Source organism: Haliotis rufescens, unplaced genomic scaffold, assembly GCF_023055435.1.
Source record: "Haliotis rufescens isolate VD_foot unplaced genomic scaffold, xgHalRufe1.0.p SCAF_2, whole genome shotgun sequence".
In the NCBI taxonomy this organism is placed as follows: Eukaryota; Metazoa; Mollusca; class Gastropoda; order Lepetellida; family Haliotidae; genus Haliotis; species Haliotis rufescens.
The window spans coordinates 70153904-70181815 of record NW_025963890.1 but is presented as its reverse complement, the minus strand read 5'-3'; the positions used below and the strand labels follow the sequence as shown (position 1 = coordinate 70181815).

General features: G+C 39.5%; 2 protein-coding genes across 4 annotated transcripts in view; one reads left to right on the top strand and one right to left on the bottom strand.

Moving 5' to 3' along the window:
• The first annotated feature begins 719 nt into the window (after positions 1-719).
• LOC124120422 (CD151 antigen-like) lies at positions 720-18474 on the top strand. 3 transcript variants are annotated; one of them, XM_048400491.1, is made up of 10 exons: positions 728-838; positions 1523-1593; positions 2067-2211; positions 5273-5473; positions 6251-6325; positions 7329-7448; positions 9521-9614; positions 10035-10189; positions 12817-12900; positions 13586-18474. In XM_048400491.1, the coding sequence occupies exons 3-10, from the start codon at positions 2080-2082 to the stop codon at positions 13631-13633; spliced, it is 909 nt and encodes a 302-aa protein (XP_048256448.1). In that variant the 5' UTR covers positions 728-838; positions 1523-1593; positions 2067-2079; the 3' UTR covers positions 13634-18474. The 3 variants fall into 3 exon arrangements, with proteins under 3 accessions (XP_048256447.1, XP_048256448.1, XP_048256446.1); XM_048400490.1 differs by lacking the exon at positions 1523-1593 and having other exon boundaries at positions 720-838; XM_048400489.1 differs by lacking the exons at positions 728-838; positions 1523-1593 and adding an exon at positions 968-1118.
• A 4406-nt stretch (positions 18475-22880) lies between these two features.
• The window catches only part of LOC124120421 (serine/threonine-protein kinase RIO1-like), a 49234-nt gene continuing 44202 nt past the window's right edge, over positions 22881-27912 (bottom strand). Inside the window, exons 26-29 of the mRNA XM_048399414.1 lie at positions 27236-27303; positions 25506-25607; positions 24132-24231; positions 22881-23332 (exon numbers count right to left, since the gene is read on the bottom strand). Coding sequence (XP_048255371.1) covers positions 23249-23332; positions 24132-24231; positions 25506-25607; positions 27236-27303 — 354 coding nt within the window. The 3' untranslated portion in view covers positions 22881-23248. The remainder of the gene's footprint in view (positions 23333-24131; positions 24232-25505; positions 25608-27235; positions 27304-27912) is intronic.

The window sequence follows — 27912 nt, the reverse complement described above, 5'->3', positions numbered from 1 at the left end:
ACTTGTCTCCCCGTGGAAATCCGGGGGAGAATAGGTCTTCAGCAACCCATGCTTGCCGTACAAGTTGACTATGCTTGTCTCCCCGTGGAGATCCGGGGGAGAATAGGTCTTCAGCAACTCATGCTTGCCGTAAAAGGCGACTATATGCTTGTCGTAGGAGGCCACTAACGGGATCGGGTGGTCAGGCTCGCTGACATGGTTGATGCATGTCATTGATCCCAATTGTGTTGATCGATGCACATGATGTCAATCACCGGATTGTCTGGTCCAGACTCGATTACTTACAGACCGCCGTCATATAGCTGCAATATTGCTGAGTGCGGCGTTAAACAACAAACAAACAAAACTTTTGTTAATAAATATTGGTAATGAAACGAACCTAAGTAAGGATCTTTTTATGAAGCGAAATAACCCCATGAACTGTGTTTGAAGACAATACCTTTTCCAGAACAAAAGAAATAAGAGATTCCTTTAAATAATTGACTTTTGAAATTTTATTTTTATACTTCATTCCATTTAACTAATTACAATACTGATAAATAAACATCATATTTGAGCTTACAGAAGTGTTTGTTCTCGTTATTTAGAATTCGGGATCTTTCCATTTTCAGTCCAAGGGGAAGAACTGTGTTTCCCATATAGCTCTATCAACACTTACCTTGTGTAATTTGTATAACCGAGATTATCCGAATGGTGAGAGACGGAAATAATTCCAGGGGCAGGTAACTCTCCCATACTATGCAGGTGTGTGTATTGTTTACATCGTCAGGTAGCGACAGGCAAAGAATACGGAACACAACCTCGAAATGAAACATGACGCACCACGAATAGTTTGAAGGTTTGCGAATACTTGAATACACGTTTAAACATTCATTACGCACAATAGATGCCCCTGTCAGTTCTTGAATCTGCAACCAACCTGGTATGCCATTTTGAATATTCGATTTGCATTATCGATCGAATGTTGATGAACGAGCAACCTATGGCCGACTGACAGTTGTGAACGAAACTAGAACGACTCAATATGTAAACATGTGATGACATCGTATGAGCTGTAGATTCAATGTAGATGTATTTACCCGTGACTGTTTAATGTACTACGATCGAGACAAATACAGGTATGAAATGGGATACACCCAACTCGCCTAAAATCCGACTCGCCTAAAAAGATTTTGACCCGACTCGCCTAAAAATGTTTTGAGCGAACTACGGTCGGTTTTTGTATTTTAGAATAAGTATGTAACTATCAGAAATACATAGTAATGCATTTTATACACATAATGTACCTAAATGTTAGTGTTGTAGTCTCGGTCCAAATAGCGTAACCGACTGGGCTCTGACTCACTGACTCAACATGAAGTGCAGATGTAAATATGACAGAAGACAAATTCTATGGATGATACGTTGTTTTTTAAATATTATTTCGATACTTGTGTATGAATATACTAGTAATTGTGATCATTATGCCTAACCTAAGTTATATTTGCCGAACGCATACATAAATATTATATATATTTTTCAGGCGAGTCGGGTCAGATTTTTTTAGGCAAGTCGGATTTTCGGCGAGTCGGGTGCAACTCTATGAAATTTCAGGTGACATCCATCACATTCCATGAGTTCGTCTTATTATTCACTGTTTTCATTTTCAGATAACAGCTTTTCATACTTTTAAGGAAGATTGAACATATGTTCAAAATTTATTATGAAATTATTGAGAAAAACAATCAAATAAGAAGTCAACATATGGAGAACCCATAAAAATACTGGGAAATGTATATTTCTCAAATATGTTTTGCTTATGTAACCGGGATAGAATATTCAAAAGATCACATATCTGTAAACCTGGTATTCTGTACTTGCCGATTAATACTTAACTGAACCATATACATGTACCATGACATCTGAGAGTCCTGCATTTTGATTGGTCTGCTTTGGGTATGTCGATCTATGCTCGGCCACGACCAATATGTCTGTTTGCTGACCACCATGACCCCTCTAGGTATATAGAAGGATGATACAGATGATGATGATCATGATCATAATTTATGTATTTTCTTTCCCTACAGAAGGCAAGTCAACATGACCATCAACAGCTTCTCGCCGATCGAGGAGACCCAGAGCTGGGCCGGGTTTGAATCCAATCGGATGGTGGGCACCTCCTGTGCCAAATGGATAAAAAACCTATTACTGATAGCATTTGTTGTTGTCTTGGTAAGGGAATGTCAGAATGATATGTTTTTTCATCTGCTTAAGAAATGAAAATGAATATGATAGAAAACATGAATAAATATCTTGCAGCGTATTGAGAGTGTCAGGACAGAGCTCCAGATAAGCTGCGTATCTGCATAAAATACGCATCAGAAATGCAGAAATACGCAGTACAATAAAATCCCAGCGTATCAAATATGCAACAAACAGGACAGATGCGCTACAAAAATAAAACTTGTGTGTATCATCAAAATATTGTGAAGTAACCCTGCGTATTCGATTAGCAAATCAGCAACTTATTTTGAAATTATAAACGGGCATTCCGTCAACCTTGCCAAACTCCACGATGACAGTTACATCTTGATCATTTGCCATCACACTTTCTTGTGGAAGTATCGTGGTATTTTTGAGTCCTATAAAGCTCTCAAACCCACACGACACCAGTTTGCAGGGACTATAGATGAATAGTGTTTTTAAATATTTAACTTAAATACCCACATGTGTAAAAACTAGTGGGTAACAGAAATTTGAATACCCAGATAGAATTACTGATACCCAGTGATTTTAAAATGCATGGGTAAAATACCCACAACACCAAAAGCTTATCTGGAGCTCTGCAGGAGTTTGATGGTTGTAGAGGTCTTCATCTTTATGCACATCATCAGAATCTCTCCTACCCTGAGTTCCTTGTCATGAATCCAGTACCTCTGCCACAGGCCAGCAATATGTGACAATTCATCATGGGCCGTAGTGTGCCAGCGGTCAAAAGTCCCAGGCAAGCAAGGTCTAGGTGCTGAGATCGTATCCCACTAGCGACCAAATTGTTATTCAGCCTTGGGACCAACAATGTTTACAGTGTTGTCACTACCCCTAGTGTACAGTACATTCACCCAGTACACTCAAAAGAACCCTTTCGTTTATGATAGATGACCAGATGGTTGAAACAAAAAATACGTACATACACCCGAAACACAAGTGTCAAAAGGTGTGGTGTCACCCTAGGCAAGTGACTTAGTTCAAATGTGCCTCTGTTCACCCAGCAGGGAATGGGTACCTGATATGTGTGACGTTGATGTAAAACCACCCTTGCACCCGTAGGCAGCTAGCGTTGTGTACTCCTGATAACTGGTATGCAAATGGATCTGCTGGTCAGGGAACAAATGAAACTGCATTTGAGCAGATACTGGATACCTGGGTATATAAAAGTATCGTTTTAATAATAATAATTATAATCACATCTTACACAGACTATTCAATAAATTAAGATTAGTTTTTCATTTGTTTTCATTTTTGAAAAGTCTACACATTGAGCATGTAGAGATAAACAAATGAAAGGAAGAACTTTCATTGTGAAAATATTCTAAAACATAACAAAATAGTGAAAAATATTGTCTAGCAAAAGTAATTTGTTGAAACATTTCCATATGAATATATTAATATGTAAGGGTGAAACGATACACGGATATTCCAATGCATCGCGATACTTGACCCACGATACGATATACGATAAACGTGGGCCCATTTATCGATATGCCACGATACGGAACGCAAATCTCAAGTACAGCGTTTCTTCGCTGTTGTGCCTTTCAATAAACCGCTGACTTGGTTATAGCGTGCAGTAACGCATGGCTCCCCAAAACGTACTTACATTTTTAATAAGCTCAGGTTTCACACTGACAGATGTTTTTCCCCATCTCAAAAAACATTATCAGCTGATCACCGCAAGCACATAACACTGGAAATACCAGTCAGCCAAACCGAACTGAAGTACGCAATTCAATACCATCATTATACTATCTTGTTATTAAAACGTGTTCATTGTTAACTGGACATGTGATTGTAATATATTTTATTAATTTTATTCAAAATTTCATTTAATATTGTTTTCATTAAGTTAGGTGAAATCGTGTGTGAAGAGATACAGCCACCACGGTCAGATTACCACATTTGACGCATTGAACGAACTTTAGTTGCTAAAGAATGGATACATATATTAAAAATGCCATACTTTGACTCGTTAAAAGTCATATTTGTGGCAATTTGGCTAATATATGTCAACATAACGTTTTCGCAATCGAAATACCTGTCGAGCGGGAAGTCCCTATGGTGACTGGTCAAATTGTTCCATACTTAAAAATATCCTGCAACAGCAATCACCAGTACCAAAATGCTATGCTTGTGGTTTTTATAATTTTAAAAACATATATAGTAAAAGCTGCAACTAAAGTAACACGATATATTATTCCTTATAAAACTATAATTTCAGATACAATTTCTTCGACCATTGCATGAAAATTCTTTGAAGTTGTATCACTGGTGAAGTACATTAATTATTTTCTGGAAAGTTAGAGAAAGCTCAACAACTTCAGTAGTCTTGTTATTATAAAATAATGTTGATTGTTCCAAAATCATGAAAGGTTCAATCTTGACATGCTTTAAGTCTTGTTTTTGTATCATTGCGTATCAAGATACGTATCGTATCGTGACCAAAATATCGAGATGCGTATCGTATTGTGACCTTCCTGTATCATTGCAGCCCTATTAATATGCTTACTTTACAGAATTCTTACAATAAACCTGGTATTCCTAAATGGAACCGGATGCTATCAATCTGAAAGAAAAGATAAGGGTCAAAGACCTATGTTACAACCACTTATCATCTAGCTCATGTTGAAATGACATTCACAGTATATAGATGGGCACAACCAAAAGACGTTAAAAGATGGTACTTGTTGTTACCCTGTCTTGCGCTTGGCATTAAGGGGCTAAAACAAGGACTGGTCGGCTCGGGGTCAGTATACTGTTTTGAGTGGGGTATTCATGTTAAACTACAGCATGGTATCTCAGTGAGCTAGCACTATTAATTGGCATCAGTCCGGACTCGTACAAGCAGCCACACACACACACACACGTCGCTATATAAGTCGAATAATCTTGGACTCGACGTTAAACCCCATTTCACCTCACCTCATCTCACCTCACCTGTCAAGAGTTCTGTGTCACACTTGGAAAAAATGCATTTCTAGCCCAGCATCAAGTCATCTATGTCTTCCTTGTCCTCAAGATCTGCGGCATCGCCATCCTGGGTATCGGCATCTGGACCCATGAGTCGGAGTATGGCAGCAAGCAGCTCTCCAGCCTCATCGACATCCCCTTGTACGAGGTGGACTCCTTCTTGCTGATTGGCTGTGGGGTAGCCATCATTGTCATCACGCTACTCGGGGTCTGCGGGGTGATGACACAGTACAAGTGCATTATGGGATTGGTAAGACTTGTATACGTCCGTATTCGCACATATAGTAGTTGGGGTACCTGGTCCAGTGTACATCCAGCCATTCACAGTTCAGGCGTTTTGAGTGAATGAGTTTGAACAGTATTCCAGTTATATAACTGCGTGTCAGCTTAATGTGGGAGGATTGCCCAAAGTGATGCAGGTCTCAGACGTTTACCACTTTGGTGAAACCCACGAGCATGGGTATTGTGCTGACAGACCTTGAAACATAATCGGGGCGAACTGGGATTCGAACCTATAATCATAGGTTTCTGGCGTGCCCAAGGAAAACACCTCTGTACAATGAATTAGCATCTTATACGACTGGACAACCTGTGTCATCTAGGTGAAGCTAAGCGATGTTGTTTGTGGAGAGTAGTTGGATGAGGGACGTTTTTCGAGAGTTTGACTCCTTGATCTTGCTCCTCATGGAATCACAGGTTTCATGAGGTGTCTCCTTGGTCAGAACTTTGTTCGAAATATGCTTCTGCTCGCCCAGACATGAATGGGTACCCGGTAGAACGAGATGTTATGTGACTGTTAACCACCTATCGCTTTACTTGCAGTTTGGGTTGTATCCTCGAGCATACTGAACATGAATATATCTTGTGTACACTGATCCTTGACCAGGGGTAATAATGGTTTAGCGCCATGAGCATTCACTTATGAAAATACAATTTTTGTTGTTGTTTTTGCCATTTTTGAGTCCACGTTTACAGATTACCTAGTTCTGGATAGATGAGGTTTCACTGTGTATGTATTCTGTTCCAGCATCTATGGGCATTGGCCTTCCTCTCCGTCAGTCTGTTTGTAGCAGGAATTCTGGGATATGTCCTGATTGGCGAGGTAACCCTACTTCCTAAAGTGATTTGCAAACAAAACACTGACAAACACAAATCAGCCATCTGTCTATAACACACTTTGTATGCTGGAGTTTTATTGGAAACCATTTCTTTTAAATATTTCCCCATGTGACCTTGGTTACAATAGGTCACCTGCAGTCAGATGCATGACTTTTTTGGACCGGAGAGTCAGGCTAGGTGACTTGGTTGATTATTCCATGATGACATGGGATGTTGCTCATGATATCAACCATTGGTTTGATTTTGTACAGGCTACTGATGTTTATGGCTGGAAAGTTGCACAAAACAACAAACAAAAAGAAAACCTTTTCAGAATAGAAACATTGTGACCATTCCATTTTCAACATTTATGAAACAGACAATGTCTATTCTGCAGCTGGTGTGCATAATTACAGCCACAATAAATAATAATAAGAATTTTATCCACATTTTAAAAGATGTGCCTGCCGTGATATTGCTGGGATATTGCTAAGAGCGGTGTAAAACCGTACTCACTCACTCACTTTAAAAGATGTGAGGCAGGAGGTCTCTTTTTTCTTTCATATTTTATGTTTGGAAACAAACTGTTCAAGGCAAATGTGTACAGAAACTGTCAACTAAATGTAATTTTGCATCTTGACAAGTGTACTGTCAACATGGGCTTGAAATGGCTGATTGGTAACAGCTGCGGACTGGTCAGTTTCAACAGACAAGAATCTGTTGCATCCCCCTACTGATTGTTGATTGTGTTCACATCTGACCAACACTTTCAGAAAGTAAACAAACAAGGCAACACATGTTGTGACTTTCTTTCTTCTTTAACTACTTGGTATACTTGTACTATAGGCCTATGGCTTTCTTAGTATTTAGAAATACAGATGGGTTGACTTTCTTGTCTGTGGATACGAGGGACGTGCCATGGGCATAGCAGCATTTAGTAGAGTGGTGGGCAGGGTGAGAGTCTAATAAATATATTTATGGCGTAACATCGTGTTGTTTGTCCTCAGCTTGAGGAGAAGGTGAAGGGCAAGCTCGAGGATACAGTGATGGCAAACTATGGCGTTGACCTCCCCTCCAACTCAAAGAACCTCGAGATCACCGAGTCCTGGGACAGAATACAGCAGACGGTAGGGTTTACTCATGCAGATAATAAATAACATGCTCATCTGAGAAATGTTCTTTATAAAGAGTTGAGGTGTTATGCCTGTAATTGGAGGAGATGAGTTTCAGCTCTACTTGGAGGAGATGAATTTCGCTTCAACTTGGAGGAGATGAGTTTCACTTGTAATTGAAGATGAGTTTCACTTGTTATTGGAGGAGATGAGTTTCAATTGTAATTGGAGGAGATGAGTTTCAATTGTAATTGGAGATGAGTTTCACCTGTATTTGGAGGAGATGAGTTTCACCTGTATTTGGAGGAGATGAGTTTCACTTGTAATTGGAGGAGATGAGTTTCACTTGTATTTGGAGGAGATGACTTTCACCTCTATTTGGAGGAAATGAGTTTCACTTGTAATTGGAGGAGATGAATTTCAATTGTAATTGGAGATGAGTTTCACCTGTATTTGGAGGAGATGAGTTTCACTTGTAATTGGAGGAGATGAGTTTCACTTGTAATTGGAGAAGATGACTTTCTTCTCTACTTGGAGGAAATGAGTTTCACTTGTAATTGGAGGAGATGAGTTTCACTTGTATTTCAATTGTAATTGGAGATGAGTTTCACCTGTATTTGGAGGAGATGAGTTTCACTTGTAATTGGAGGAGATGAGTTTCACTTGTAATTGGAGGAAATGAGTTTCACTTGTAATTGGAGGAGATGAGTTTCACTTGTAATTGCAGGAGATGAGTTTCACACGAGTGAGTTTGTAAAACATAGTGCGGGCAGGCAGTGTTTATTTTTTGGGGGGTTGTTCAAACTAGTATGTAAGCAAACAAACAATTGTGTACAATCAACCTGGCCTCCAAAGAACCTCCCGACATAAATGTATACCAGTGTGTGCATAATACGTGCATACAGGGAGCTTTGATTTTGTTTCACAATACGAAGATGTTATCATGAGCAAACATCACCGGAAGAAGCATGTCAATAAATCCGTACTGAAGTATGCAAGTTGGTCCTGTTATTAAGCTTTCTGGCTATGAAAGTCTTCATTGTGTATCTAGACTTATGTTTGCTATCCACAACATTACTTTGATCCAAGATTTCATTCAGCTTTGTTCACATTAATTTTGGTGAAATCGTGTTTGAACTGATCAGCAAATCACATCAACTCACCATGAACTCACCATGAACTCGCCTTGAACTCGCCTTGAACTCGCCTTGAAACGGACATTTGTCGTAAGAGATACAAATGACTGTTTTGAAATTTCTTTTCAGTTATGATATTGACCATGACATTAAGTACATTAGACTGGAGAGAAAATATGTGAACAGCTGATTGCTATTTCCGGCTTATTTTACGAGACACATACACGTGTAATCTTAATCTCTGTGTATGAAACATTATCTGGCATACAGTACACAAATGCCATTGAATTTGTAAATCATCATGTCTAGCGATGTTTTATCATAAATTTCATGTTTTCATTGACCAAATGTCAAAACAAGCACACAAACTCCTATTTGCCGCCATGACCATAACACAAGATGCGCAGTAAAGCAGTGCACATGTAAAGGGAAGTAACTGCATGCTATATTGGATCGTGTTGTTTTAAAGTATTGTAGAATTTCACTGTCGGGGTCATGTGTTCAAGACGCAGATTGTTTAAGAAATTTATTTTTTTAAATTGAACTTGAAATTGAAATATTTTATTGTAAATTTCATGTCAAATTTGCAAACGTCAAAACAAGCACACAAACTCCTATTACTGCCATGACCATAACATGAGATGCACATCTAATGGGAAGTAACTGCATGCTATATTGGATAGTGTTGTTTTGAAGTATCATAGAATTTCACTGCCGGGGCCATGTGTTCAAGACGCAGAATATTTAAGAATTTATTTTCTTTAAATTGAAATAAAAACAAAACATGCGGCGGACTTTATGGTAATGTGGGGGTGCCTGAGAACCAAGACTATTATTTTTTTCAGCTCAACAGGGAGTTGATAAGTATTAAGTATTCTTATTGTTAACATTAGCTTGCTTTTAGTGTAAATATATTTTAAAATTCTGTTCAGTGTATCTGTGGTTTCTCAGTTCAAGTGTTGTGGCGCCTTTGGCACAGTGAACAGCTCTACGTCATGGGCCATCTACCGCGAACAGAGTGAATGGTACAAGAAGGGCTTCTCAAGTAAGTGTTACGAGTAAATTATAGCTAATATAGTTACATCAATAAATTATCCAGTAAACCTTTTCTCCATTCTATTTGGATATATTGATAAATTCCCTGGATCTATTTTATGTCAAAGGTCCCGTGAAGATTCCGGGTTAGAATTGGTCTTCAGCAACCCATGTTTGTATAAGGCGACTAACGGGATCGGGTGGTCAGGCTCGCTTACTTGGTTGATGCATGTCATCATATCCCAATTGCGTTGATTGATGCTTATGATGTCAATCACTGGATTGTCAGGTACAGACTAGATTATTTACAGACCGCCGTCCTGTACTTTGAATATTTCTGAATGCCGGTCTCCCATTGCGAGTGTCCGCTATAGAAAGAGAAAGCATTTTGTATTGATTGATTTTGAACACTGTGTAATTCTGTTTCCAGAGGGAAGATTCGTTCCCTTGAGTTGCTGTGACAAAAGCCTGCACAAGTACCTCAATGACTGCACTGGACTGACCGACGTGCCTGATGCCCCGCCCCGACATGGGCCCCCGGTTCTCCTCAACATGGCGGACCTCAACTACACGCTGTACACAGTGGTGGGTGGTTGTACAGTTTTCTCTGAGTCCTCTGTAGGTCCCCCACGCTGTACACAGTGGTGGGTGGTTGTACAGTTTTCTCTGTGTCCCCTGTAGGTCCCCCATGCTGTACACAGTGGTGGGTGGTTGTACAGTTTTCTCTGTGTCCTCTGTAGGTCCCCCATGCTGTACACAGTGGTGGGTGGTTGTACAGTTTTCTCTGTGTCCTCTGTAGGTCCCCCATGCTGTACACAGTGGTGGTTGGTTGTACAGTTTTCTCTGTGTCCTCTGTAGGTCCCCCATGCTGTACACAGTGGTGGGTGGTTGTACAGTTGTCTCTGTGTCCTCTGTAGGTCCCCCATGCTGTACACAGTGGTGGGTGGTTGTACAGTTGTCTCTGTGTCCTCTGTAGGTCCCCCATGCTGTACACAGTGGTGGGTGGTTGTACAGTTTTCTCTATGTCCTCTGTAGGTCCCCCATGCTGTACACAGTGGTGGGTGGTTGTACAGTTTTCTCTATGTCCTCTGTAGGTCCCCCATGCTGTACACAGTGGTGGGTGGTTGTACAGTTTTCTCTGTGTCCTCTGTATGTCCCCCATGCTGTACACAGTGGTGGGTGGTTGTACAGTTTTCTCTGTGTCCTCTGTAGGTCCCCCATGCTGTACACAGTGGTGGGTGGTTGTACAGTTTACTCTGTGTCCTCTGTAGGTCCCCCATGCTGTACACAGTGGTGGGTGGTTGTACAGTTGTCTCTGTGTCCTCTGTATGTCCCCCATGCTGTACACAGTGGTGGGTGGTTGTACAGTTGTCTCTGTGTCCTCTGTAGGTCCCCCATGCTGTACACAGTGGTGGGTGGTTGTACAGTTGTCTCTGTGTCCTCTGTATGTCCCCCATGCTGTACACAGTGATGGGTGGTTGTACAGTTGTCTCTGTGTCCTCTGTATGTCCCCCATGCTGTACACAGTGGTGGGTGGTTGTACAGTTTTCTCTGTGTCCTCTGTAGGTCCCCCATGCTGTACACAGTGGTGGGTGGTTGTACAGTTTACTCTGTGTCCTCTGTAGGTCCCCCATGCTGTACACAGTGGTGGGTGGTTGTACAGTTGTCTCTGTGTCCTCTGTATGTCCCCCATGCTGTACACAGTGGTGGGTGGTTGTACAGTTGTCTCTGTGTCCTCTGTAGGTCCCCCATGCTGTACACAGTGGTGGGTGGTTGTACAGTTGTCTCTGTGTCCTCTGTATGTCCCCCATGCTGTACACAGTGATGGGTGGTTGTACAGTTGTCTCTGTGTCCTCTGTATGTCCCCCATGCTGTACACAGTGGTGGGTGGTTGTACAGTTTTCTCTGTGTCCCCTGTAGGTCCCCCATGCTGTACACAGTGGTGGGTGGTTGTACAGTTTTCTCTGTGTCCTCTGTAGGTTCCCCAGGACGTATGCAGTGGTGGGTGGTTGTACAGTTTTCTCTGTGTCCTCTGTAGGTCCTGCATGCTGTACACAGTGGTGGGTGGTTGTACAGTTGTCTCTGTGTCCTCTGTATGTCCCCCATGCTGTACACAGTGGTGGGCGGTTGTACAGTTGTCTCTGTGTCCTCTGTATGTCCCCCATGCTGTACACAGTGGTGGGTGGTTGTACAGTTTTCTCTGTGTCCTCTGTAGGTCCTGCATGCTGTACACAGTGGTGGGTGGTTGTACAGTTGTCTCTGTGTCCCCTGTAGGTCCCCCATGCTGTACACAGTGGTGGGTGGTTGTACAGTTTTCTCTGTGTCCTCTGTATGTCCCGCATGCTGTACACAGTGGTGGGTGGTTGTACAGTTTTCTGATGATGCCAGAAAAAATCAGGTCAAACATGTGGTTGATACCAGAAAAACTAAAGTCAAACATATGGTTGATACCAGAAAATCTCAGGTCAAACATGTGGTTGATACCATGTACACTCAAGTCAAACATATGGTTGATAACAGAAAATCTCAGGTCAAACATGTGGTTGATACCATGAACACTCAAGTCAAACATGTGGTTGATACCATGTACACTCAAGTCAAACATATGGTTGATAACAGAAAATCTCAGGTTAAACGTGGTTGATACCAGAAAAACTCAGGTCAAACATGTGGTTGATACCATGAACACTTAAGTCAAACATATGTTTGATACCAGAAAAACTCAGGTCAAACATGTGGTTGATACCATGTACACACAAGTCAAACATATGGTTGGTAACAGAAAATCTCAGGTTAAACGTGGTTGATACCAGAAAAACTCAGGTCAAACATGTGGTTGATGCCAGAAAACCTCAGGTGAAAAGTTGTTGATATCAGAAAACCTCAGGTCAAACATGTAGTTGATACCAGAAAAACTGAGGTCAAACATGTGGTTGATACCATGAATCCTTAGGTCAAACATGTGGTTGATACCAGAAAAACTCAGGTCAAACATGTGGTTGATACCATGAATCCTCAGGTCAAACATGTGGTTGATGCCATGAATCCTCAGGTCAAACATGTGGTTGATACCAGAAAAACTCAGGTCAAACATGTGGTTGATACCATGAACAGTCATGGCATTATTACACACAATCGCATGGCCAGTATTAGCTGAGCTTCTTTAGATTCTCCCAACTGTTTGCCATACAAGCTGTATCTGTGTACTGCAGGGCTGCTTTGACGTGCTGGACGGCTACCTGAGGGGGACTGGCATCATCATCGGAACAACGGCCATAGTTGTGGGAGTCTTTCTGGTGAGTAAATATACAAGCTGTGCGGATCAATAGCCAGAGTCTTTAAAAGAGGATGGAGACAGGTTCAATTATTTGCAACAATGGACTGATATGACATCAAGTTGCTTTGGGCTTCTTTGTAAACAAATGAAAGACAATATACATTTATGTCTCTTGGTGAAACCCCTGAAAAGGGGTATTTTCCACAATATTCATTCCGATGGCAGTCTGGCCTTCAGAAGCATAAATCTGCATCTGCTTGAAACAGGCCTTAAGATCGATAAAAGCCTTGAAAATGAAATCAAGTTACAAAGGATGTTTAGAGTTCTCTAGTTTTTATGCTTATAATAAAAAAAATAATTTTATTTAAAAGTTTTCACATTAATTTCGGGAAAACTGTGTGTGGTGTGTGAACTGATCTGAAGGATGCATGGACTCACCTTTCTTTACAGCAACCATAACCAAATTTCTAATATCGACGCCATTTAATAATCGTTAGTTGTCAGAGAATGATTGCATACACAAGTAATGCCACATGTTGACTCATTATAAGTCAAAGTTATTGTTACGTGACTCTTGTATGTCAGTATTTTGTTTTCACCATCAGTTGTACAATGTTGGTATGATGATATGATGATCCAACCTTGATTACAGTTACTTGTGCTTTCAACTATGCATCTAATATGACTCCTGTTTATTATTTCAGCTGGTGGAACTGGTGTTGTCTGTGTGTATGTACCGTATGCTGAGGTAGTAGTCGCAGCAGCAGCAGCAGCAGCATCAATAACCTCTTCACGGTAGCTGCATCCTTATATTATTACAACAGAATCTCGTTGACTCAGAACCTGAACAAACTCATTTCCTGTGCTGATATTAATTCCACAGAAAGGACTATTTGTTACAATGTTTGAGGTACTTTAGGGTACCAAAATATATAACCAATATTACTATATTATTAGTTTACAGAATCTGGGATATTTTTACAAATCAAACAATTTTTATGAAATTTTGTCTGTATTGATATTAGTGTTCTTGGATACATAGTACTGTTTAAAGAGCAGCTTTGCTTCACAAAGCGATCTTAGTGCTTGAAGATGTTAGCCTGTGTTAAAGGATGGGAATTACAATCACCTTAGCGCTAAGATTGCTTTGTGAAGCAGGGCCCAGAACTAAACACAACTATTGTTGTAAACACTCTTTACTCTTTGTACGAGACATTCCGTCCTTTGATGGTCACACACTTCTATCTTTTACCATGGTTACTGCAGGATCAATACTAATCATGATATAAATTGTTGAGATTTAGGAACTAAATTTGATAAAACGAATGTATTGCTGAGGTTGATGTTGAAATGTTTTCCTATATTTTTTAAGTGTTTTTTGTCTTGTTCAATGATGTAGTTATCCATATTTATTTTTCACAAATGTAGGGCCGTCTGTTTATATAATATTTGGAATAATATTACAATGATGTTAAAAAAGTTTGGACAATGAGTGAATAATTTTTTCAAGGTAATATATGCAAACGGGCTTTATTTTGTGTCCATGATGTGTTCGTCTTGGTGTCTCATTGGGTTGTGGTTTCACCTTAGTAGACTGATTTCACGCCTCTTCTTATCAAGATACACATGGTAAAGCAAACTGTGATATATGTAGTGTGTGCGTTTTATTTATTGTTTGTGTTTATTATTTATGTTTCTTGTTGTATTTCACTATGTAAACAAATGACAATCTTTTAGTTTCGAACTGAAATTTAAACCTTTGAGAATGCTCCGTCCATCTACATTGGTTCTTGGTGGAAATGCTGACCAGTTTTAGCCAACAAGGGCCAGTATTGTCAACACTGACCAATGTCAAAAGGCCCATGAAGATCCAGGTTAGAATAGGTCTTCAGCAACCCATGCTTGCTGTGAAAGGCGACTATGCTTGTCGTAAGAGGCGACTCACGGCATCAGGTGGTCAGACTCGCTGACTTGGTTAATACATGTCATCATATCCCAATTGCGTGAATCGATGCTCATAATATCAATCACTGGATTGTCTGGTCCAGACTTGATTATTTACAGATCGCTACCATATAGCTGCAGTATTGCTGCGTGCGGTGTTAAACAACACTCAATATTGTCAAAGGCAGATCTAAGATTTTGAAAAAGGGGCTGCTCATTTATTACAAAATCTGATGGAAGGAGAAGTATGCACAAGATTTCTCTGGATCCACCAGTGTGTGTTGACCAGCATTGACTTACTGAGCATTGACCAGCAATAATGAGTGTTGACCAGAGATGACCAGCATTAACTAGTGCTAACTCGTGTTGTCCAGTGGTGATTCCTGCTGGCCAACATATTCAATGTTGAGTATGAGTGCAACAACAGGTCATCCAGAAGCACTCATTAAATCATCATCATCATCATCACCATCATCAACAATGCAAGTTAAAATAGCTGTGTTTGTTATCCCAAATATCTTCCTGCATGCCAGGCCAGTTTTCAACTTATCTTCAAATTTTTGAACATATTTAAATTACAGTCCCAATTTTCCACGTGTTTTTCTTGATAATTAAATCAATGTGCTGGTAATCTGTGCTGTGGGATAGTGCAATTGAAAAGTTGTCACAAGTATTCGCCTCTCTTTTTTTTGGCCAATATTTTTGGAAATCTTTTGCTATACCAATTTTTCAACAAACATTTTGTGGTAATTCAGAATTCAGAATTACCACAGCCAAACATGAGTGTTTTGTGAAACTATGGCAGAACTGTACTGCAGTAAAGAGGCAAGTAGTTGTGAGCAGTAGTGTATTTGTCTGCACATTGTTTACAATGGTTTCACCTCTTTGTCGGTATTTATGTTTGCCTCAGTTTTCTTGACTATCTGAATAGCAAATTACGTTATATTTGACATCAATCTGGCTCCGACCTGGCAAAATAGTTCCAGGTGACCTTGTAACCGATTACAATATATGTATTGTGCTGCATCAAGAAATGTGAGGTCATGTGCTGCACTGGGAAATGTGAGGTCCCATTGTGCTGCACTGAGAAATGTGAGGTCCCATTGTGCTGCATCGAGAAATGTGAGGTCACGTGCTGCATCGAGAAATGTGAGGTCACGTGCTGCATCGAGAAATGTGGTCATGTGCTGCATCGATGAATCTGAGGTCACATTGTGCTGCATCGAGAAATGTGAGGTCACGTGCTGCACTGAGAACTGTGATGTCATGTGCTGCATCGATGAATCTGAGGTCTCATGCTGCATCAAGAAATGTCAGGTCACATGGTGCTGCATCTGGGAATTCAGAGGTCAAGTGCTGCATTAAAATATGAGGTCATGTGCTGCGTCAAGAAATGTCAGGTAACATGCTGCATCAAGAAATGTGAGGTCACATGCTGCATAAAAATAATATGGTGTTTTGGAATCAGCATAAACATGACCACCTGTACAGAACTTAAGGACGTAGTATCTGGTTCGGATGTCTCTCTGGATGCTCCTGACTCCTTGTGACCTGTCATGTCCGAGTGTCCTAGGCAGACAGGATAGTGTATTGTAAGTTTATTCAGCTGTGTATCGTGATGACCATCCTACATGTGTACTCCATATGTTCAGAAGAAAACTATTTGACCCAGGTAGTGTTTTGTGACCCCCCTGGTACTGTGTTGTGACCCAGGTACTGTTTTCGGACCCTGGAAACCAAAAAAACATTACTTTAATTGCCCTTGAGGTTTATTAAAGGTGATGGGTCAAAGGTCACAATGTTGTAGCCCCCTGAATATGTTGTGTTATATGTACTTTCTCATTCATAGCTGCTGACACATGACATATATAGTTTGTTGATGTTCTAGGGTTGTTATGACTTCCACTGTTTTACATGTAACACGTTTGTTGACACTCATATATAGATGATATTGAGATTGGTTGTGCGGCTGTTTGCTGATACAGCAGCACCAATCATACATGGGAACTTCGTCACACAGAGCATAATACATCAGCTTATTATTTGTTTGCATTTACCATAATTATTCTTATACATGCGCTCTCAAAACTACAATATATTGGACAATGATATTTAATTCCTTCATATTTTTAAAAGACAATTTTTACATTTTTACACTAGCAAGGGGAGTTTAATTTCATATTATCCAAATGAATTTTGTGAAATTAAAAAAAACCCAATTCTGTTTGATTGAAAGTATATATTTCTTTATATCTATTTTTGAAAAGGTTTGCCTTAAATATTTTGGGAGGAACCTCTAATAAACCCTGATTTCATTTTTGTATTCATCCCTTGGCATATTGGGTATAAATATTAATAAATTTAAATTGATCAGGATGTTTTTGCCTGCTTAAAAAAACATGACTTTGTTTGAGTAGCGCCCCAGTTTAACAGAAACACATCTCCCGTCCGAAATAATGGAATAATTATGGTAACTATGGTAAACTGCTGATACATGTCAGGTTTCCACAATAACCAGTGCTAACTCCGTCCACGTGTGATCACATTAAGCAGAGATATTCTAGTTGGATTACAGTATTATGAGACACATGACTGTCATGTCTATATGTACATTCCTACAGTCCCCCTCTGTCTTGGCTACATATACGCAAAGAAACAGTTACGTCTGGAAGTTAATCATAAATCTCAGTGTATAATCTGGTGGTTTTACATTTCATGAACCCAGATCACATCTGAAAGTAAACATCCATGTAATAATGGTCGGATGGTCGGGATTTACCAAATATATTGTTTTCCCTAAAAGGAATAAAATTATTATAAATTCTGTATCTTAACACATTTACTTCCTAATATGGATATTACTTCAAGTTCAGGATATCCAACATGTCCAGAGAACAAATTTGTGAAATATTTAAAAAACTGAGCAATAATATATTTTTTGCATAACTCCCTGGAATTATTTATATTAAATCAATCAGTCTCCAAGTAACATTCCGTCACCCTGTGTCATTTCCTTTGTTCAGCAACAATCAGTCTTTATCATGTTATAAATTTGAGGTCTGTTAATGCCATAAAATGTAAAGTCTGTCTGGGGATATTTGTAAACACAAGAGAAATACTGTTTTGAAGATTTTAGAGTAGGAATTTGGACACTGCCTGCATTTTCTTAGATAAAAAAACATACCCATTCTTACCTTTTTTCTTTGTGTATGAGTAGAAGTGGTGACAACACTGAATATTCATTGTGTTTTATGTGTTATTCTTTTGAAATAACTGTGATATAACAGTATTAACAGTGACAGACTTCATGTCAAAATGGAGGCAAGTAACGAATCGATTGTAACATGTCCAATTCCATTGAGCTCATGTGCTGAATGTACATTCTTTTTAGTGAATCCTTTTGGGTTTAAACGTTTATTGTGCATATGGCATTATTTTTAATTGAAATGAATTTTTGTTTGAGGTCGTCTTATTTGGGCTTATTAAAAAAATCCATCTTTATTGTTTGTTTAGTCAAATATTTGATTTTTAGAATTAATTATGAATATGCTTCGAGTCATAGACACTGTTTTGAATTCTTAGTTATTTAGGAATCACATTAATGACATTAATTGTACATGCAGTAGTATTAAAGCAATATACTGGGGTGTTGTCTTGTTTATAGTTCATGTTTCACATTGTCTTTGAATATACTGACCGCCTCTGTAGTCTAGTGGATAGTGTGTCTGCCCAGATAGCAGATGTCCAGGGTTCAATCCCCAACCACGTCATACCAAAAGACGGCAAAAGATGGTACTTGTTGTTACCCTGCCTGGCACCCAGCGTAACTTTAACAAGCACTTGTCGGCTCAAAAGATGGTAAAAGATGTTACTTGTTGTTACCCTGCCTGGCACCCTGCATTAACTTAAACAAGCACTGGTTGGCTCAAAGTCAGTGTATTGTGTTTTAGTGGTGTATTCATGTTCAACTTCAGCATGGTATCTCAGTGGGCTAGGTATAGCACTGTAAAATACCGAACTAGTTAAAAGAAACACACCAAAAAAAACACACGTGAGACGATACGTTTTTTCTGTAGAGATACAAGATGATATACTACTTATAAATTACTTACTATTCGTTCAATGACCCCTGGCATTTTGACAGTCAGATATCCCAAAGTGTGTTGTAATTAGTATTTCAAGTTCACAACTACAAATAGTCGCTACAAACATGTATCTACAGCTAGCTTTTCCTTTTGAACTTGCTCTGAAAAATTTATTGTCAAGAAGTTTCCATGAGATTTGACGTAAATATACACGTATCGTGATACGCATCATATCGTGACCGATGTATTGTGATATTGAGTGCTGCATTAAACAAACAAACATTATTTTTGACAAAACAAGTTTAAGGTCACTGTCATTTTGTTTCTGCATCAATTCATCTTTCCTCCCACAAACTAAAACGCCTAATCGTAACTGACATACCGTATTTTCTTAAGTATAGTGCACGCTTAAGTACCCCCTTCTACGCAGCTGTTTTTTGGGAAAAAAGTGTGCACTATACTCAAGAAAAAACGGTACTGACGAAAGCAGTGTTAAAATCACTCACTCCCACAATGTTGTGACTTAAAACACGATTCAAGGTGTTAAATCCAATTCACAACCGAATTTCCTGTACAAACGAGTGATTTGAGATGGCGGACCGAAACATGGAACAACATGTTCATGGGTTCCTTTGATCTGGTCACTGAGGACTGCTCCTACACCAAGCAAGTGAATGTTGTTTAATGCTGCAGACAAAAATATTCAAGCCAGTCAATTATAAAGTCTGGGCTGGCAAACAAATGACTGACAATAGAGTAACAATCCATGCTGTCAGTGTACAAAGACCACTCACAGCCTGAAACCTGATCCCCATTTTTGTCAGGTCTTACGACAAGCACGACAGTCTAACCCAGAATCCCATAGGATTCAGACTCCTGAACCACCACACAGCACAACACATTTCTTCTCATGTTATATAAGACACATAAAACAATTTAATAACATATCATTTATTCTTAAAATGATCCATAAGAAGTAATAAGATTTCCTCAATGATGCTGGGTTTACAATAAATGCCATACTATCACACGATGCCATGAATCTTGTATGTTTTCCAAGCTGGATCTGCAATCCAGCGGCCTTTGTAGGGGATTAATCTCTAAAAGTCCTTCCCACACTTCGTAAGCTTTACTATCCCTTTACTCCTCTTACGTCAAGAATGTGAATGTAAACCAACATAATTTAGGAAGTGTATTTGTTTTAGACAATATTCCAAGAAAAATAATTTCACATGCAACAGAAGCAAATAACCTGAAGGCCAAAAGAACATATACATTCTTGTCTAAAGGTGGTGAAAAATGAAACAAACAAGAAAAGTTATTCGATGGTGATGTATTTGATACAGGTATCATAGTTGTTTGGGACCGTAAGTCTGAGGTGTCTTGGGCACTATTTTCAGCTTAGTAACGCTTTGACAACGCTTGAAATGTTTTTGTCAAATACAATTTGACAAAATGTATACTTTTTATATGCCTGGGAGTTTATGTGTCAACTGTTAAGTTCTAACTTACCCAGAGTTTTGAAATCGATTTGTTTTCATGCAGATCAACTTTAGAATATGTTAGACATATTAACTCATCAATATTCTTTTAGACATGATAACTAGTTCAGAATTCACTTGTCTTATAAAATAAACACAAAATATCAAGCTACATGTATTATGATACATTGCTGCCCGAGAACCAAGGAGGCTCCCATGGTGAAGACAGACAATGTTGTATTGTACAGCCAAGTCTCGTTAATCTGACACTCGTCGACAATCCGACACGGTGATCAGCGTACTCCGTGGTCATCTGCCCGCGAGTACACAGCCCGTGTTTTGATGCGAGACAAATCGGCTGGTAGCTGCATATTACAACGGCTGCAGAGATAATCTTGCTTAACAATAAACAATTAGTGCTTTAAATAAAGAAACAGGATTTATTACATGCTTAGATTACCTCAATCTCATTAAAATCAGATACAAGTTCTCGCTATCGCCGAGGACATCCCCTTACAGGTCATGTCAGAAAAACCTTCCTCAAACTATGACCTACCAATGAAATGACTAACAGGAAGTCAATGTTAGCCACTTAGAAAGCAGCTTTCTAAAGCTGGCGGTACCAGTTTCAAATGTCGACTTCCATTCTTTTTAACGCTTTTTAAGGTATTTTGAGGTGTTAAACTTTAGAGGTTGCATGATTAGAAAACATATTCCGCCAACAATGTAACATAACAATATGAATATTTATTTTTTATTTTTTTATTACGTATTTGAATCGTTATCTATCGTGAAGCTGTCCGATTTTAGATCACAAACGTTGATACTACTTAATTTCATTTATCCGACATACTCGTTAATCCGACATAATCATATGCAACCACCGATGTCGGATTAACGGGACTTGACTGTCCTTAGAGAACAGCAAATGGCTCTGATATAACGGCGGTGATAATCGGGCTTGTGTAGTACAATTACATCTCGATAATATACTCCCACCTTACATCTGATTCAGTAGTGTTGTGCAAGCTGCATGTACCTCGCGAACTACACAGATGCCTGGAGTGGGAAGTGAAAAGGATTGGACTGTGCTGTGAGAAAGAGAACTTGTGACAGTACATTATCGGGAAGAGGAGCAAGCTTTGTTCTCGCAACTGTATCCTTATATCCTAAAGTACTGACTGTGTCCTCTGCTTAATGCCTCATTCCTGAATTACGGCTGATATGTGACAATATTCTTAAACCCAACTGACACAAGCTCTACAGCTGCAGTGATACACTTTGTTCCAATACAGGATTATCTCCATTGCAAGGACAAGGTACGGGACATGGCCCACATCTGCCAGAAATGATGTTCACACATTGTACCCATGTCGCTGATTCTAGACGTTTTGAGGAAGTATTAATAATATTTGAATAAGTCTTTCACCTGAGCTAATTTTCTAAGGAGAAAATACTCAATTATTTTTTTTAAATTACTCAGGATTTACTCCCAACTAAAAATAATTGTGGAAATTCTTTTGATTGATAAAGTTTTCAATGTCTCCCAGGCAATCCCAAATCCCCTCCCTCCGTCCCAATATTACATGCTTGGTCCCTAAGGTACCCCTGTATTACATGCTTGGTCCCTAAGGTACCCCTGTATTACATGCTTGGTCCCTAAGGAACCCCTGTATTACATGCTTGGTCCCTAAGGTACCCCTGTATTACATGCTTGGTCCCTAAGGTACCCCTGTATTACATGCTTGGTCCCTAAGGAACCCCTGTATTACATGCTTGGTCCCTAAGGTACCCCTGTATTACATGCTTGGTCCCTAAGGAACCCCTGTATTACATGCTTGGTCCCTAAGAAGCCCCTGTATAACATGTCTTTTCGATTAACTGGGATTAAATAATCTGAGTGTGACATCATAGCGTTCACAATAGTAAATCACAGTATATGGAGTTCAGAAACAACAACGCTTTTGAATATTTGATCATTCTGACTTATTTCCCTTAAAACCAGGAAGCCGCAGCATGGTGAGATTGGGTCGCAAGTTCAAATGCTACAGAAAAAAGTAAATATCTCTTTTCTCTCCGTAGCAGCATGTGATGTGTTTCCACAAACAGTTTCAGGTCTTATCATTATATTCTTTTCATAAAGGTATAAATAACAGACTCAGTAATAAGTTTCCACATCTCACTCTCCCATCATCAATTATCAATACTTGATGGACAAACACATCACTACTTGGCAGTATTAAACAGGACCGGTGCTACATGTGACGTTCTTCCATCAACCATGAACACAAGTCCATACTTCTATACACTATATTCCTCCATCACCCATTGATACAAACACATATTACAGAGGCTTGTAAACACTGTGTTTCTCCATGAGGATACAGTGATTTTGAATGTAATTGTAATCAGTTAACAAAATGCAGCAGTGTATGCCCCAATGCTGTGTTTAAACTTTTTTACAACCCTGGCACTGAAGCGATTTATAGTCGATGGTCGCAAAAACACATGGCCCCAGAAAGCAAGATAACATACCCCTCAATGTAATCTGAAAGCTCATTGGTCAGAATATCTGTAGCATTATCTCCTTGATGGGGCCTTGATGTGATTCGTTGGTTAAAAATAGCACTACACTGAATAGCCGCCACATGTACTGACAATGATTGAGAAACACACTGAAGCCCATGAAGTATGACGATGATACATCCTTAATATATATATAACAGAATATTAATACTCATAACATTTCATTGCGTTACACACACGTGTAGGTTTGAATGGAAGCTGTGTTGGTCAAGGAATCCTGGTGATCTGTGGCGCTGTGTTCCTGGAATGATCCCCGATGCATTGCGCCTGTTCATGTTGGCGCTGCACTGTCCTGGCTGAACGCCTCGTACACATTGGCGGAAAACGTCTTCACCTCATCCAGTAGCAGCAGCTCCTGATAAAGACAAAGAGTAAGTGTTGCTTAAAACTACTGAAAGCAATTTTCATCCTCATCACTGTGGGCGGTAGACGTTTACCACTTTGGTGGAATGGTGCTGACAAACCTAGAAACATGATCAGGGCAAATCTGAGATTCAAACTCAGGTTGCTAAGAGACTCTACTCTTCATCCGTGACCCCTGTGTAGGGGTAATAACTTGGTTTCTTTCTTTGTTTAACACAGTTCTCACCAATATTCCAGCCTTATTCCCTACAGCGGCATGTCGAGGTTCATAAAAAACATATGTGCCCTAGGGTCACATCACGTCATGAAACAACTGTGTATTGTTTCCGTCATCCGGACGGCATTGTTGACACATTTCGAATCTTATAGTGACGTGAGGTCAGAATGACGTCACACCAGAAACGACGTCATACCTGAAGATTGTTGACATCATTCTACAAATTGTGGTTCCGCCGCTGTTGCAATTTGCTGTTCTAATAGGTTAACACTAAAATTCACCAATGTATGTAGACATCTTCTTCGGTAATAAATAGAACATTATATTTGTGTTCATGTCATACTATGTTTACGACACTCGTGCCTAAATTCCGGTCATTTGTGTCATAAACTTGGTATGACATGACCAATCATATAATATCCTCTATTATATTATAATAGCAACAACAATCCATCCAGTTCTGGATATGCTGACACACCATCAACCAAGACTCTGAGCCTGCCCGCCTGACCCATCAAATCACCCCCTACAACAAACAGGAAGTGATGGCAAGGCATGGGTAGGATCTAGTCACCTGTATAATCGGGTTCGGAGCGTCGCTGCAGATTCGGAAGACCAAGTTGCTGATAACCGGGATAAGCTTGGCTACAGGAATGTTGACCTCATGGAGACTGCTGAAACATAAATAATAATAATAATAATAATAATAATAATCATAATAATAATACATGGATATTAATAATAGGCCATCCATTGATGCTATAGGCCATCCACTGACGCATGCTCAAAGCACTAACACCATTATTACCCCGGTCAGTGGATCAGTGTGCATTCAATTTTCTTTCTGAGCTCCCTGGGGAGTCCACACCCCCCAAGCTGTCTATAAGCTACTAGAAGGTTAGCAGTCACACCGCCATCTCATCCTACCGGGTACCCACTTAGTGCTGGGTGGACAGAGGAATATTTCAAACAAAGTAACTTGCCTAAGGAGATGACCCATGAAGATCCAAGGTAGAATAGGTCTTCGGTAACCCATGCTTGCCGTAAAAGGCAAATATTCTTGTTGTAAGAAGCGACTAATGGGATCGGATGGTCATGATGTCATGATGTCAAACACTGGACTGTCTGGTCCAGACTCGGTTATTTACAGACTGCCATCATGTAGCTGGAATATTGCTGAGTGCGGCATTAAACAAACAAACAAAGCCTGAGGAGACACCACCTGTAACCTGTGATTCTAGGGCTATTCAGTGTGGGGCAGGACCATAGCCCTAGAAACTCTCAGGAGTCAAGGTACCGAACACGGTCACCCATCCACCTATTCTACGTTGCTTACTTTACCTGATTTTTCACCTCCTCGCTGTGCACAGGACCACATGCCACCACAAACATGGGATGTGTCATTGGACATGGCGCCAATTTAGCATGTCTGGGACAAGACTGGGAAGCCTTTTCGGTGCGGGAATGGAACAGGCTTCCTCAAGCCTTCTTCCAAAGACTTGTCAACTCAATGAAACAGTGATGGCAGCCCACATAAAACCACCACTGTGGTCAATGTCAATGCTTTTGGCTACACTTTTTTTTATTTTATGTTTCACACATTTCTTTTAGCTATTCCACTCAAGATCAGTTGCAATTAAAATTAAAATAAATAGCTATGTCAGTTATTTCTTTATTATATGAAAGTCATTCTGCTGTGGAGTTGAAACGGCAGCTGGCTTCTTGAATCAATGATATTGATGTAGACATGTAATTTATATATAACATTTTATATTTTATATTACTGGTGGGAGATATAATACAAATAAATAATTTTATGTTTCCATCTGCTTTTCAGTAGGGGAGGCGGGCCTCTGAAACAAAAAATAAAAACTGTGTGGCCTTAGCTACTAGGCTACCCCACTGCCCCCATTGTACATAAAAACATATTGTCCATATTACTACATACTGTTCTGATGTCATCTGATGTTTATAATGTTCAGCTACTGCATCCAGCAGACGACTGAACCCACGCTCCAGGCACGTCCGTAGAACAGAGTGGAAGTCTGTGCTGAAATGGAAAATATGTTAACGATCAGGTATCTAAAATCCAATTCTTTTTATGGGAAGATGGAAGTATTGCACTTCTTTAAGTTATACCTTTAACTATCTGTAATTGCTCATGTCAGTCGCCATACTCACACTATCATCGTGACTAGGACTTTCACTGATCATGACGTTGGATAAAAAATGTGAGATGTGCAATGAGTATTTCCTGAAAGCGTCCACAAATAAGACGTACCATTAAAGATATGTGACCAGCTCATACATTTACCCAGAATAAACAAGCATAGCTTTCCAGTCTGTGCAGGCAAGGTTGTATAACATGACATTGAATGCTAATGTAGTGTTAACTTTTTACTGACACCATTTGCTTGGTGCAGAGCTCCAGATAAGCTGCGTATCTGCGTAAAATATGCATCAGAAATGCAGAAATACACAGTAAAATAATATCCCAGCGTATTAAATACGCAACAAACATTACAGATACGCTACAAAAATAAAACTTGTGCGTATCATCAAAATATTGTGAAGTAACCCTGCGTATTCGATTGGCAAATCAGCAACTTATTTTGAAATTATAAACGGGCATTCCGTCAACCTTGCCAAACTCCAAGATGACAGTTACATCATGATCATTTGCCATCACACTTTCTTGTGGAAGTATAGTGGTATTTTTGAGTCCTATAAAGCTCTCGAACCCACACAACACCAGTTTGCAGGGACTAGATAAATAGTGTTTTTAAATATTTAACTTAAATACCCACATGTGTAAAAACTAGTGGGTAACAGAAATTTGAATACCCAGATAGAATTACTGATACCCAGTGATTTTAAAATGCATGGGTAAAATACCCACAACACCAAAAGCTTATCTGGAGCTCTGTTGGTGTGTATGGTAAATGCTGTATGAAGCGCCATTACTATATTATGTGTGTGGTATGATACAAGTGTTGCTTTTATGGCGTATCAGCTTAACTGGGGAAACCTACGAACAACTGTATGGTGCTGACCATAAATCAGAGATTCGAACCCATGACCTGCGCATCTGTCTGTACAGGTCCACTTGGCTAAATAGGCTACCAAACCAATACCGTTGGCAGGAATCATTGCATTGGCACAGCATATACTGTATATCACTGTGTATAAGGCAAGTTTTTTGTACCTAGAATTAGGAGGCTTTCAAGGGGAGTGGTCTTATACATAGGGTTGAAGAGTTTTGATGTTTTTTTCCCCAACACAAAGACATTACTGTGAGCATGTAACACCGGAAATACCATGTCAACAAATCTGCACTGTAGTACGTAAACTAATCACTGTCTGGTTATAAAAAGTGTTCATTATATATCTGGACTTAATCTATTGTAATCTATTTTATTAATATTATTAATATTATTCAACACTTCATTCCATATTGTTTACATTCATTTCGGCGAAATCGTACGTGAAGTGATCTGAAGATCGCACAACTCACTGTTATTAACATCAACCATGGTCAGATTACCGCTACTGACGCCTTGAAACAAACTTTAGTGGATAGAGAATGCAGGTGAACAAGAACAAACAAACTTATTAAAGAATTTTTGTGTTTGTTATTTTATCAGCAGACAATTTGATTTGTGGTACTTTGCTATTTACCTCTCTAATATATCCCTCGTTTCAGTAACTAGCTTTTCATACACAACATCCTCTTGGCTGACTAGCACCTGAAATGAAAACATGCATGTACTGAATACTATTTGGTCAGTCATCAAAAATCAAAATATTCATTTATTGACAGTGTTTCCTTGAATGTAGTGATACAAAAATTGACAATATCAAAGAGACATATTTATTATCTTGTTGGTAAAACTTTGGCCTACTTTCATTGAATCATCATATACCGGTACTTGTCATAAATTGTACCAAACAAAAGGTCATTGCAAAAACATAAGGCTGAGAAATAGATAAATAAATATTGTTTGTTTGTTTCTTTGTTGTTTAACGTCACACTCAGCAGTATTCCAGCGATATGATGGCGGTCTGTAAATAATCAAGTCTGGACCAGACAATCCAGTGATTGATATCATGAGCATCGATCTACGTAATTGGGATACAATGACATGCATCAACCAAGTCTGAGAGCCTGACCACCCGATCCTGTTGGTCGCCTCATACGACAAGCATAGTCGCCTGTTACGGCAAGCATTGGCTACCCAAGATCTTTACAGGTCACCAGGGACCCAGATAACTATTTGAGCAATGGAGTTTTTACTCTAGGTTTCTATTTTAATCAGTTATTACATTTTTCATTGGGTGACCAATATTTCTTCACT

Excerpts from the sequence above, each read along its gene's own strand:
- LOC124120422 (XM_048400489.1), top strand. The coding sequence starts at position 1,048 with ATGAGCTGTAGATTCAATGTAGATGTATTTACCCGTGACTGTTTAATG. Across the intron at positions 6,326-7,328 it reads GATATGTCCTGATTGGCGAG|CTTGAGGAGAAGGTGAAGGG; the intron begins GTAACCCTACTT and ends GTTTGTCCTCAG. Across the intron at positions 10,190-12,816 it reads ACTACACGCTGTACACAGTG|GGCTGCTTTGACGTGCTGGA; the intron begins GTGGGTGGTTGT and ends TGTGTACTGCAG.